Source organism: Chanos chanos, chromosome 9 (assembly GCF_902362185.1).
Source record: "Chanos chanos chromosome 9, fChaCha1.1, whole genome shotgun sequence".
Taxonomy (NCBI): Eukaryota; Metazoa; Chordata; class Actinopteri; order Gonorynchiformes; family Chanidae; genus Chanos; species Chanos chanos.
In genome coordinates, this window is record NC_044503.1 from 26,750,712 (window position 1) to 26,764,273 (window position 13,562).

The 13,562-nt window shown below is 43.4% G+C and overlaps 1 protein-coding gene across 1 annotated transcript; it reads left to right on the forward strand.

The window, feature by feature from the left end:
* Positions 1-1,547: 1,547 nt before the first annotated feature.
* ywhabl (tyrosine 3-monooxygenase/tryptophan 5-monooxygenase activation protein, beta polypeptide like) lies at positions 1,548-13,060 on the forward strand. The gene is made up of 6 exons (XM_030784022.1): positions 1,548-1,628; positions 4,548-4,853; positions 8,787-8,910; positions 11,731-11,894; positions 12,210-12,305; positions 12,698-13,060. Exons 2-6 carry the CDS (start codon positions 4,560-4,562, stop codon positions 12,755-12,757), a joined length of 738 nt encoding a protein of 245 aa, XP_030639882.1. The 5' UTR covers positions 1,548-1,628; positions 4,548-4,559; the 3' UTR covers positions 12,758-13,060.
* Positions 13,061-13,562: the final 502 nt, after the last annotated feature.

Consider the following 13,562-nt stretch of genomic DNA (forward strand, 5'->3'; position numbering starts at 1 on the left):
GTAATTCATGGATTTATGAAAAATGCGCACGTTACGATCAAATTTCCTCTCAGTACATAAAAATACGATGATTTTCGATATAAACAGAGGCTTAGCCTCGTATGACATGTAATTTGAAATGTTATATACGATCGAAAACATAGATCTCTCTCTCTCTCTCTCTCACACACACACACACACACACACACACATTTAAGCTGCACTCTTGTGTTTCCGTGTTGCGGTTACACTAAAATAATAAGAGACGGTATATTTCCGCGTGCAGTAAGCGTTTTGATTCTATTCATCTGCTCCACACGACAAGTACCAGAAATAGCCTATAAGGAACGGGGGGTGAGAGCTCAGATCTAGAATGGATAAAAAATGTTATAAAAAGTCTTCCTTTAAGGTTTCTCTTTTAGGCATCACCAGGATTTGTTTGGATATTCTTACAATGTCGTACAAGGCTTACGTGCCTTGTATCTGTGAGCAGATCGTGGTCTGATGATGCTGCTTTGGTCTCTTTTGCCAAACTTGTTCTTGCATTCCCGGACTGCATAAACGTGCGTCTATCTCACAGACTCACACAGATTATAGAGTGAAACAAAGTAAAAGTAGAATTACTCTTGCTATAAGACTACTCTGCGTAGAGTTAAAATATCTCTCCTGAAACATACTTAAGAGTAAAGTAGTTACTCATTTACAATTTACAAAAACGGTTGTCAGTTTAACTCAGAGCACTTTTTTTTTAGCAAGAGTACTTCTACTTTTACTTTTTCCACCCCTGCAGAGTGCCGTCAACCTATCGCTTTACTCAGTCAGTAAATGAGATGTTTTATAGAAGTAAGATATCAGGGCGAGTCTTTCAGTTTAATGTGTTGCCAGAATGCTCTAAATGTCAAAGTAAAGACTAAAGCCACTGACTTGGTCAATTAGGCGTGGGTCACGTCATTACAATATCCTTTGGTTTGTGTTTCTGTCACCAGTTTTCCAGGGTTTTGTTGCGTTCTGACAGTTCTGCTGGCAGACTAAGGACCGGACAACTGCTAATTGAACATCCTATACAGCTAAATCGTTCAAGACAAGTATGTGACATATTTAATGCGATGAAATTACATCTTGATGAAAATTACATTTAGATGATCTGTAGCATCATAGAGCCTTCTAGACACTAGACATTTTCTCTTTAGAAGGCCATCACTGAGATTTGAGAATGTTTTGTGTTGAACATGTAACAAAATCGTCTAGTCAGATATTGATTCTTAAAAAGCGTGAGGGGCTTACGGCAGCACATGGAGCAATCCATCTCCCCCTGGATGCTAATATGAGTGAAATTAAAACGTGTGGAGAATAAAATATTTGTGTTCGACAGAAGATAGGTTGAGCGAATAGACTGCTTGGAAGCAGACGAGGAAATTGGAGGGAAAATCGCACGCTACACGAAGCACTCCTCAGTGAAGTATCAGGCAACGGAAAGCCTACAGTTGCCATGGTTACGTTTGACGTCACATCGCCCAGCCCTGTCTCAGCTCCTGGGACTGGTCTGATTGGAGGGAAACCCCGTGGATTAGCCTGGCCGCCTGTGAGAATCAGCTGTGGAGCGTAGTTAGCTTAGCTCTACTAGGAACAGCATTATTCCCGAAACTCAGGTAAGGACCAGTTTATCCTTATCATGATTTCCCTCCGAAATGAATAAATATCAGATTTCCACTTGCATGATGTAACATATGTTCTTATGATGTGCACTGAAATAAATTCGCAGTGGCTGGTAATATGTTTGTGCTGTGGTTCTCTAGGCAGGCATTTAGCCTCCTGTCCAAGTAGAAGGTTTTCTCTCTATTGAAGTTGCTAGGATAGCTAGAACAATAAGGGTTGAATGCACTGGGGTGGCTGAGGCCAGGCTTTGTATTTCTGCTACTCTTGTAGACAGCTTTGTGAATTCTCTCTTGAACCGTATAGTAATTGCCAGTTAAAGACACTGTCTAGCCTGACGTCTTTGCCTCTAGTTTGCAGTATTTGGGAGTTTCTACACCCTCAACATGCTACCAGTTCTTTCATAAACTGCTAGCGAAATTAGCTTGTTAGCTGTCCGTGAACATGGGGGCTTGTCATGTAGCGGTTAGGCTAAACAGTTAGCCTACCCTCTCCCTAGCTGCTTCAAGTTACTACACTTTGGGCACGGCGCGATCATAATAACCCTCCAGCTTCCGAACTTACTCATCACCCCCTTGCTGTAGCTCTTCGGTTTAATCGCTCGGAACGTAGCCGTTTGCGTAGACATATTCAAAATTAGAATGCCACAGAAAGGCGACTAGCATGCATTAGCTCTAGTGACAGTAAGCGGTAGTTGTAGGCGAAGTCTGGGTTTGTAAAATCTAGACAGATTTCGGATAACTGGCCCCATACAGCTGAGTTGGAGATAGTGATTGGCGTGTGTTATTAAACGCACAAACATTCACACACTGAAGTAAATTGAGTGGGACAGTTCATTTTAGTTAAATTTAGTTAACATCATGTAAGACTTGGTTGATTCATCAGCATAATTTGTATTAGAAAAACATCGTAGAGTTCTTGTGTTGCGTGGCCACGTGGATACTGCAGTGGTATTTTGTTTATTGTAAAATTGGTGTTATTATTTTCAAAGTAGTTCCGTCAGTGTTTTAAATAAACCATAAATAGCTTTCTGTCACTTGCATCGTTTCAGCCCGACATTTAGCTAACAGGCTAAATCATTTAGCTGACTGATGAATTCCGTAATAATTTTGCAAAACAATGATACCGGGTGATATCGACCAGCGTCCGTGAGTTCGGGACAGTGGTTTCGTTATTTGGATTGTTCGCAGGGTTAGTTTCTTATGCAAACTCAACAGTTTCCTTTGGCCATAGAAACGGTATAGAGATCATAAACTTGCCAACAGGTAGCTATGGGAATTGGGTGTGGTTGGGAAAAGGATATATCCGCATTTTTTTTCTCGTACGGTAGTACTACCCTAGACAAATTGAACTCATAGAATAGATAGATAGTGTTTAGCTAATGACATGCAAGATTGTCAGAGTTCTTCGACACCTTGGTAACACTTAATGTGCACTAGCGACGGTTGTTATAAAACTAAGACACTTGAAACATGTTATTTAGCTTAAGATGTTGTATTAAAGAACTGAAAACTGTTTGGAATCAGTGTTCCAAATAGCTACTAAATATGATGGTTCTTATTTCAGAACGTGTTTCTCACATATGTTTTGTTTCCTCATTCTTTTTTTTTCACGTGGATTTACTTAGGAATGCTACTGTCTTTTTGCATGTTATGTAAATTCTTGTAGTCTGAGTAATGGAAAATTGATTGAGCGTAATAGATTAGCGCGGCTAGGGGTTGTGACAAGTGCCGTGGGCCACTGTGCATGAAACAGACGCATGAAAAGTTCATTGATTCATTGAAGCGGGCGTTTTTCTCACTTCCGCTTTGACGATCACCCGGTTTATGTTTGCCTGTATATTGTTTATGTTACATTTAATCAATAGGCCCCTTCTATACAGAGACGCGTGAGATCACATGAAAGTCCACAGGGGGGATTTGGCAGTTTGCATTTACCAATACCATTACAAGTTATGGTCCATACATAGAGGTAGCGGTATCCATATGAGATAAATGACCTACCTCTCATTTAAAACTTGTTATTAAAATGTGTGTAATAGCGCATGTAATCCGGCAGTGTCAATAATATTATGTGCAAGTTCATTGTTTTGAATGTCTTGGGAAGAAAGTGTGTTATTTTGGACAGAGACAGAGAATATGAGGGTTTGAATGTTTACCAACAGAGAATTTCTTTTCTTAAACTCAGATTTAGGAAATAAGTTACTGGTAACTTCCTGAGCTGAAAAAAAAAAGTTAATAAAAAAATGATGCAACTAACCACGTCCGTTTTGCATTGCGAGTTTGACTACGCTGTTACGAAAATCTTGTGCATGTGCTCAAGAAAATGCTTTCACTTTCATTTTCTCACCAAATGAAAAAATTAGTATAAGGCATTTGACTTTGATATTGTTTTAGCTGAACTGTATTTGTTTCAGGAATAGTGAATGTCATACAGCTGTAGTGCATAGCCTAATCTTCATAATCTAGTCCATTGTCATTAGTTTGTCATTAGCAGGCCCAGAGTAGGTTTCTGTTAAACCACAGAACAGAGTTTGTTCTATTTCTTATTTTTTTGATGCATTCTTTCAGGATCTCCGTGGTGGTTTCCTCGTTGTGTATTTGAGTCAAGAGCCTTATCCTGTTATTCAGGGATATGATTGCAAAGTGACCTTGATTTGCCCAGTAATCTGTGATAGATTCCCTCTTTATTGTTGTCTGTTATCCAGGGCAAAGACATTTAGAGTGTATTAAGTTATTAAGAGTGAAAGACCATAACAGAAGACATGCTAGAAGCCACGAAAGCTTTTCTCTTTTACTTTTTCTTGTGAAGATCAACGTTAAGCTCACGCCGTCTTGAACACGAATCGTGCTGTTTTTTGCTGTTACTGCTGTGTTGACCTTTCACCCTTGACCTTTGCCCTTTGCCCCTTACAGTACTGAGCAGCCATGGACAAGAGCGAGCTGGTGCAGAAAGCCAAACTGGCCGAACAGGCGGAGCGCTACGACGACATGGCCGCCTCCATGAAGGCCGTGACGGAGGGCGGCGGTGAGCTGTCCAATGAGGAGCGCAACCTGCTTTCAGTCGCTTACAAGAACGTGGTGGGGGCCCGTCGCTCCTCCTGGAGAGTGGTGTCCAGCATCGAACAGAAGACAGAGGGCAGCGACAAAAAACAGCAAATGGCCAAGGAGTACCGGGAAAAAATCGAGAAGGAGCTGAAGGAGATCTGCAATGATGTACTGGTAAGTCCATAATCAGTCGACTGTTTCCTTTTACAGTCATAACAAGAATAATAACAGTGGAAAAAAAACAAGGTTATTTGTTGGTGTGTACAGCAGTGATTCCTTGGTTGTTCCACGAGTGTTGGAGCTCTGTGACTGATTTCTGCTCACTGCCTTAAGGAGTTTGAGCAGAAATCCCATACCCACTCATATGAGTTTTTTTTTGGGGGGGGGGGGGGGGGGGTTTGGCATCACACTGTCACAATACAGTATGTCTGAGGATTTGACGTAAGGAACCTTACTGACAAAAAGTAGGACATTCGTAGGTTTTACCAGCTGTTTAACCTGCATCACATCTGATACTGTTTCTTAAAGAGATGACTGCAGAGGGTACTTGGTGATCTGCCATGATAACGATTGCTTTTATAAAGTCTGGAAGAACATTACTCTGCTGACCCCATTTATCCTGACTTTAAGCATCCCATGTTGTCTTACGAGGTGAAGACAGAGGGGCCTTTGTTTGTTAAAAGTGCTGGTGACAAAATCTGCCCCCTTCCAGACGGGTTTCAACTTTAGTCAAAAAAAAAAAAATCCCATTCATTTTATCTTTCCTTACCAAGGTGTCATTAAAGTGCATTGACAGTAATCCTGGTAAGTCTCCCCTGCTCCCTGGCCTCTTCCAGCCCAAGCTTATAAGTACATTCCTGATCTCATTTATATCAGGGTAGTCACAGGCACTGTCCTCTCTCTGAGACACGTCATCATGGATGAGAACCATCTTCATACGATGACACGGACAGCCAGTCAGGATCGGGCAGGACCCAGATGGCTGATGGTGCCAAAAAAAAAAAAGAGACACTGATTGAAAGTTGGAGGCTAGTCTGAGATCTCTAGAAGATTTTACCTACTGCTCTGTCTTCCGCCAGATCAGTCAAAACGTATTTTTAACACTGTTACAACAGTAAATTCACTCGTTCATTGCTCATAAAGGACCGGGAAAGGGCCCGTGCCCGATGGTAACTTGGAATGATGCACACAAACCACATCTTATGGGATCTCGGATTTGAATCAAAAGCCTTACGCCCTCACAAAGAATTCAGTTGACCAGACAGTGAGTCTGACTTATTCTGAACTGGACAAATCCTGTTCTGACCAGATAACCACTGAATCTTCCACGATTTTTTTCAATGAGGATTTTTTTTTATTTCCAGTTCTCTCTTGTCTGTTTCACTCTGTATCAGAGGAAAAAAATCTCACTGAGACATTGGAGTCATGTGTTCCTTTCCAGGGCCTAGAGTTTGGTCGTGAGTGTGCCTGAGGTGATAGAAGGTAAGGAGCTTTCCTCAGCTCCTCTCTAATCAGAATTCGGCTAAAATGAGCAATGGGGGCGTCGGAAAGGCTTCGAGTTCTCGCTAGCGATGGATTTCTGTATGTCATTCTCGTAAAGAAGCATTGTGGCATTTTGGCAAAAACACCACAAAAATCGAGGAATTCCAAATCAAAGAAGTAATGCAAAACACAACTTTGAATGTTTTGGTGTCCAGTGGTTTTTTTTTTTTTTTTGGTATCCAGCTCCTGTCGTGTTTCAAACAAAGCCTCAGCATTTCACATTTCCTGACTTCCACCCACCCAGCCACCCACCCACCAGTTTTTGGAAATGTTATTGTCTGAAGGGACACTGGGCTTCTCCATACGCCACCCAGGATGAACCGTTTCACTGCTTAATTCTGACTGTTATTACAGGTGTAAGAGTCAGTGCGTCGTTCCCACACTAGGCTGAGTCTGAATCATACCAGAGGTGACTCAGTCCATGTTTGCTCAACGTTGAATGGATTTGAATTCCAATCTGAGATGTAACCTGCATTTCGCTTGTCCAAGGAAACTCGACTAAACTCAGTTCAAATCTCCCAAACCTTCCGTTGGGCTCATGAATTTTTTGTTTTCTCCCATTTAGTTTTGATTGAAGGTCATCAGTTTTGGGTAAATGTTCATTGAATCGTGGTACCTCAGACCCCCCTCTCTGAAATGAAGGTAGACTGCGAACCAAGGGACAGACTTATTCCGCCCCCCCACCCGTCTCCCTGAGCCTGTAATAGTCCTCGGGGTGCAATCGAAGCTCCACAGCTCGCCATGGTAGAGCATAGAAGTGACCAAAGCAACCTGAGCTGAGCACTGTGTGTGACTGAAAAAGGAGTAGGTTTACAGCACAGAGTAGCCCCTGGCCATGGAGGGCAAGGTATAGTCGCACAGGCTGAGTCACCGCCCTCTAATCCTGTAACGGTCAGCAGAAGCTGAGGCCCTGTTCTAGGCCGCTGACCTCTGTAACCCCGCTGAGGAGAAGTTGGGAGACAACGACAATCTCACTCTTCGGAGTGTGTCTCCGTCGTTTTGTTCTGCCAGTCGTTCGTGCGGACAGGAACCTTATCTTCCTCGTTGAAGGAAGGAAGCCGTGGGGTGTTTTTTTTCTCTCTCTCTCTCTCTCTCTCTTTTTTCTTTTTTAAGCTTTTAACACTACTTTCCCGAAAGCCATTGCTCAACACAATGGCATTCTTTCTGGCATTACGTAAGTAGTTTCAGTCAGGATATTGTGTCGTGACTGACACTTTACTACGATTTTGACGGATTGGGATAGATTTATTTCTGAATATCCTGGAAGTTAGATTAATTGTCCTTGCTCCCTGGCAACACATATTCAACAAACAGTACGGATAAAAAAAAAAACAAAAAACTACTCAGTTTGAAGTTTGAAGTCAAACACCGTGTCTTGTGTTGTCCCACAACTGAAGGTTGGGGATATTCAAGCCCGAAATGGACTTTATTTAGAAACAGGATGCATTTGATAGAATAGTGCATTTTGTGCAGCCCATGGTATATCAAGTGTAGGGAAGGCAAATGGGTCATTGGTTCATCTCATTTCACCAAGGTGTTAGGAACTCATTATATGTCTTTGCCTTCCATCACTCATTGTTGGGATCCAACAGGGATTTCTCATCCTTCCTGTGCCTTTACTAAGCCCCAGTTCCCTCAGATTCCAGACATATCCTTATGGACAAATACATGGGGCAAGTAAAACAAGTCCAGCCATGTCATTCATTAACTTGCACGTCAGATAGTAACTATTGTTTTTTGTTTTTGGTTTGTTTTGTTTTGTTTGTTTTTGGTTTGTTTTGTTTTGTTTGTTTTTAAGAATCATTGTGCAGTTTGGTAAAGAGTGTTCCCCTAAAAGAAACAATCAGTAAGAGAGAGACCAGACCTCACTCTGGATGGGTTTGCAGCCCCTACTCCCCCCCCCCCCCTCCCCCCCCACCTCCCTGCCGGTGATGATGCATCCTCAGCTCCGTGGTGCTTTGTACTGTGGCGGCAATCAGGCCAGTGGAGCTGTGAACGAACCCGGCGAGCTCGCTGACCTACTTCCACCGCACTCACAGGAACTTCAGTCCCTTCTCCCTCCCTCCCTCCCTGCGTGAAAGCAGGTCTCCGGAGCAGCTCGGCCCCACACCAAGGGCAGTCCGGGGTTGTTTGTTTTTTGTTGTTGTTGTTTTTGTTTTGTTTGTTTTTATTAACGACATCTCAGATGTTGTGAGGAAAGTTTTTATTCGGAAAGTTAATTATGTTTACGTGAAGTTATGTTAATGTGACATGTCTTATCTTTTTGAGGGCAGGGTTGATCTGTTCCCCCCCCCCCCCCCCCCTCTAAACACAGTGATACTCACTCTTGTCTGTCTATCATCACATGTGGCCAAACTAGTTCTGCTAAGTCTTACCACCTCACCTCTTTATCTCTCATGCAACTATTTGCTTTTTTTCCCCCCATCTCTTATCATCTTTCCCTTCTTCACCTCACTGGACTCGACAGTTTTTGTTCTCATGAAAATATCATGCCTTACCAATTCCACTTTGTGTACTTAACTGGTTCTTACATTCAGCCTTCTCTTTTCTTTGTTTAAATTGCAGGCTCTCCTGGACAAGTTCCTCATTCCCAATGCGACTCCGGCCGAAAGCAAAGTCTTCTACCTGAAAATGAAAGGAGATTACTTCCGCTACTTAGCAGAGGTGGCTGTTGGAGAGGAGAAAACCGGTAAGCCACTCAGTCACTCCATAATATCCTCCAGTCAGTTGGGAGGGGAGAATCAAGCCATGTTTGTATGTCTGGGTGACTTGGAGAGCTACAAGAGTTTGTCCCGTAATCTGGACGTACCTTAGTCATAATTCGGTTTAGTCAGCTGGGCCAGCATCTCCTCTTCAGTGAAGAGAATCTGAAGGGGTTTTGCTTTGTTGAGTTGTACAGTATGACTTTTTTTTTTTAAAGTAGAAACATAACAGGGAGAGGAGCCGACACCAGCTTAAGGGACCACAGCTGTTTGTGTTACCCATGACTTTTGGCGGTAGTCATCAAAAGTGGTTTAAACCATGTACCGCAGATGTGACAACGCACTCTCATGAGAGAGAACGTTTGACCTGGGTGTGTGAGTCAGGAGCCCACGAGAAAATTAACCAATTTGATTTTAATCAGAAACGCTTCAGGAAGGAAATAAAAAAAAAAAGCCGCCTTCACGATTTGCTCAATCTGTACGATTGCGCACTCTTTACACGCAGCTGTTGCCATAACAAATCAAGCGTTCAGAATCCAATTACTTCTCAAAACTGACTCTTTTTCTTTTCTGTAAAAAAAAAAAAAAAGCAGCTCTGTTCTTTGTGTTTGACTCAACTCTTACAGTTGACCCTTATGTAATGCCTTTGTGTCACATGGTCCCAGTGGCTATGGTCATAAAACAGGCTGTACACAGCTGAAAAAAGGAAACATTTCCCTTCTCTTCAAAATGTTGATCTGAAGCCAGACAAGACAGGAAGTCACCGGACGGAAACTCAAAAGGAGGCTCTTTTTTTTTTTTTTTTTTTGCAGAAGTTGAGACCCATTCATAAAATCCAAGGAGAAATTTGTCAATGAGCAGCAAGTATAGCAGTGTCTGAATACTGCTTTGTTATTAAGTATTTTGTCAGTGTATTTGTATGAAGGGTTTTTTTTTTTTTTTAACCTTTCCCCTTTCTTCTTTGTGTATTAAGAGGAAGAAAGATTGTTAGTGGTGACCACAGAAAGTGGTTTACAGGGTGGGTATGAGGCGCCACTGGCAGTGTGTGTTTCAGTGAAGTAATAGTTCATTCCGCTTAAGTGGGGCTCGCGTGACACGGCCGAGTCCGTACTTCCTTAGCAGGGAGCCTCAGGAGGAATGGGGTAACAGTATACCTCACGGGAAGCGGTATTGGATGACCTTCTCGAATCGGAAGGCGAGGGAGTCGAAGGGCGCGGCGGCCGTGGGCGCGTACGGTGAGGCGGCGTGAAACGCGAGCGAAGGAGTGAGCGAGCGAGCGGGTGGGTGGACGGGCGTGGTGCCTCAGCTTCCTTCCTGTGTTGGAGCAGGTGCAGACTTGTGCGTCTGCCCACCTGAGTGAATGAATGGGAGTGTGAACACTCCCTGTTCACGTGGGCAGAACTTAAATCACTCAAGTGGAAGTCTCTCTCTCTCTCTCTCTCTCTCTCACCCCCTGTGTGTGTGCGTGTTTATCCTCCACGCTGCGGTTGATGTTCAATGGAAGTGTCTCTCTGCTTTACAGAGAAACTGTTAGAAGCTGCTGCTGTTCTGTGTCCAGGTGTGCCTCCTTCTGTCTCTGATGGAGAATTTGGGAGTAGGCGTGCGTCCTCTTTTTAATAAAGGAGGCTGAGAGGAAGTGCTCCTCCTCTTTTTAATGAAAGAGATTTAGAGGCGGCGTACTGCTGCAGCTGGCGGATGATCAGTCCTCCCTCACACCAAGTCTTTTAGGTCGTGTGGACTAACTTCTTCCTTGAGTCACACCCATGTTTGTGAATGGTGCTCACCATCGCCCCCTGGTGGTTAGTCATCTTACCTGAGCCCACCGGCAGTTCTGCTTTATATATCTGATATTCCTGAGAGCCGCTTGTGATAAACTTGTCTTTGAAGGACTCTCTGAATGAGAATGCATTTCACAGGGCGTGCCGTTTCACAGAATTCCACTGAGGCTGGTGGTGACCCCACACTACAAAGAGTGGTCAACCACAGAGAGCATGTGGATTTTGGCAGAACAAAAAAACTTCTCGTTTTCTGACGTCGTCTCTCACGGTTTTCCACGATGTGAAAAGAGGAAGAGCTCACTGTCATACTCTCACACACCTGCTGGACTCGTACGGAGAATAACCGTACTGAAGATGTAGAGGAACTCCTATACAGTGATGCACTGAGGTTTTATTCATCCAGTAGTGATTACTGTAATGGTTTTTGTACTGAAACCACATTTGTTTTGGAAGCCACAGATTGATGACACGTGTGCTTGCGGTGAGATGTGATTCATTTTCATTTTCACAGCTAAGCCATTTGAGGGTGAAGTCATAGTTTTGTTTTTTTTTTGTTTTTTTAATGAATCCTCTTTTAGTTTATTATTGTCATTTGTGTTTTTGTGGTGTCAGACATTACATTTTTTCCGTTTGTAATTGCCAATGAATTTTTTTTTTTTTTTATATTTGTGTTATTCGTTGTTTGATTAAATCTCGATGAATTTCATGAACGCACGTCCCGAAAGAGACAACTTGGTGTCTCCTTTTCAAACAAAAGAGAGGAAGAAACTAGACAACACATTTGCTTTAGCGCTAAATCTTCTAGCTCTGACCCATGACTCCTTTATATGTCGATGACCTTTAACGTGCTAACCCCGTGTACAATTTGCTACTGGACAAAAAAAGTCCTACAGATATGTGTTAGAAAAAAACCTCGATACAATGCAGAATTGTTTGTTTCACCCTTTTTTCAGTTTTGCTTTTAATGTCAAAGTAAGCTCTTTTAAGTAAGGTGGGTTAAAAGGTTCTCTCTCTCTCTCTCTCTCTCAGCAATCATTGAAAACTCACAGGATGCCTACAAGGCGGCTTTTGACATCAGCAAGAGCGAGATGCAGCCCACGCACCCCATTCGCCTCGGACTGGCTCTCAACTTCTCCGTCTTTTACTACGAGATCCTCAACTCGCCCGAGCAGGCCTGCAAGCTGGCCAAAACGGTTAGGTCATACGTACACACTCACACGCGCAGCTTAATTTGCACTCTGCAAATACAAGCCTACCATCTCACTGCCTTAGAGTTCAATGCACAAATTGTGCTCACAGCAACAAACTAGACTTATGCTGCACTTAATCACACACACACACACACATACATATACACAAAATGTACTCACTCACTGAGTGTCAGTAAGTTGAGTCATTTCAGTGATAACCAGTGTGAGTGCATCTTTCCCTTTGCCTTCTCTTTGCTCACTCCTCCCCCTTGTTGTCATAACTGTGGTTTCTCTGATTGGTTCCTTTTGGGCACACAGGCGTTCGACGAGGCCATTGCAGAGCTCGACTCACTGAATGAAGAATCTTACAAAGACAGCACATTGATCATGCAGCTACTGCGGGACAACTTGACAGTATGTCTCTTTTTTTTCCCCCCCTCTGCGAGTGTCATGTTTTCTTAACTTACCTGCAGATTAAGGCTCTAAAGAAGAACAGCAGGGCAACTGTAGCATGACTGTATACGTGCAGTTTAGAATAGGACCGTGCAGCAAAACAGTGTTTCTCCATTCTAGCGGCTGGCAGCTACTGAATAGCTCCTTATCAGTCTTATCCATCTTAACTGTCTTCTCTGCCGGTTGTAAGGATACTCTTGTTTGCTCTACGTTATCACTTTCACATGTAATGACTTGAATGACTTTATTATATAGGGTATAGGGTATCTACGGGGTGTGATTTTGTGTTAAGGTGAAGGAGCTAGTCGTGCCTAAAAGACTCTAACTCGTGGCCCCTCTGCCTGCTTCTCTAGCTGTGGACCTCAGACAACCAGGGAGATGGGGAGGACACCGAGGAAGGCCGGGAAAACTGAAGCCCACCGTACCTTACCCCATCACCCCGACCCCCCCCAACCTCTGACCCCCGGCCATCCGCCCGTCATGGTCCCAGCTCTCCAACATCGACACCACCTCATCATCTGGCTTCTGTCTGTTTTTTAATTCTCTCTCTCTCTCTCTCTCTCTCTCTCTCCCCCTCCCGCTCTCTTTCCTTCTCTCTCTCTTTCTTTGTCACTGTAGATTATTTTTCTCCTTTCCTGGGGTTCTTTCTGTATGGGAGGAGGTGGGCAGTGCGGGGTGGGGGTTGGAGGTGGGGTGGAACGGTGTGACGGGGTACCGTAAGATGTTGTCTGGGGTGGAGGTGGGGGTGGGTGGGTGGAGGTGGCCTGGTTAGTCTGCTGTTAGCCTTGTTTGTTGTATCCGGACCTCTAGGTTTGTCACATTAGTTTTGGAAGAACGCGGGTGAGGGCAGGTTCTCAACTCATGCAAAAGTCTCAAGTTCGTTTCTCTCAGTCGACGTTCTGTGCTGAACTTATGTCTTGTGTGTGTGTGTTAGGGACTTGAAGGACATGCTGGGACCAATATGTATATCTGAGAACTACTTTACTAAAATGGACTCTGCCCTAAATGGGAGTAAGATTGAACGTAATACATCTGTAGCCAGTAAAGAGACTGCATCAAGGCATCTCACAGCAGTTGAACGGTCTATGAGAAAGCACATAGCTCTAACTTTTATGCCAGTCAAAAGAAAAAAAAAAAAAAAAGTTGTTACATTCCGTTTTCTGTCACTTGTTAAAGTTCTTCTTCTTATTCTTCTTGGTTGACTTGCTAATGCCATTT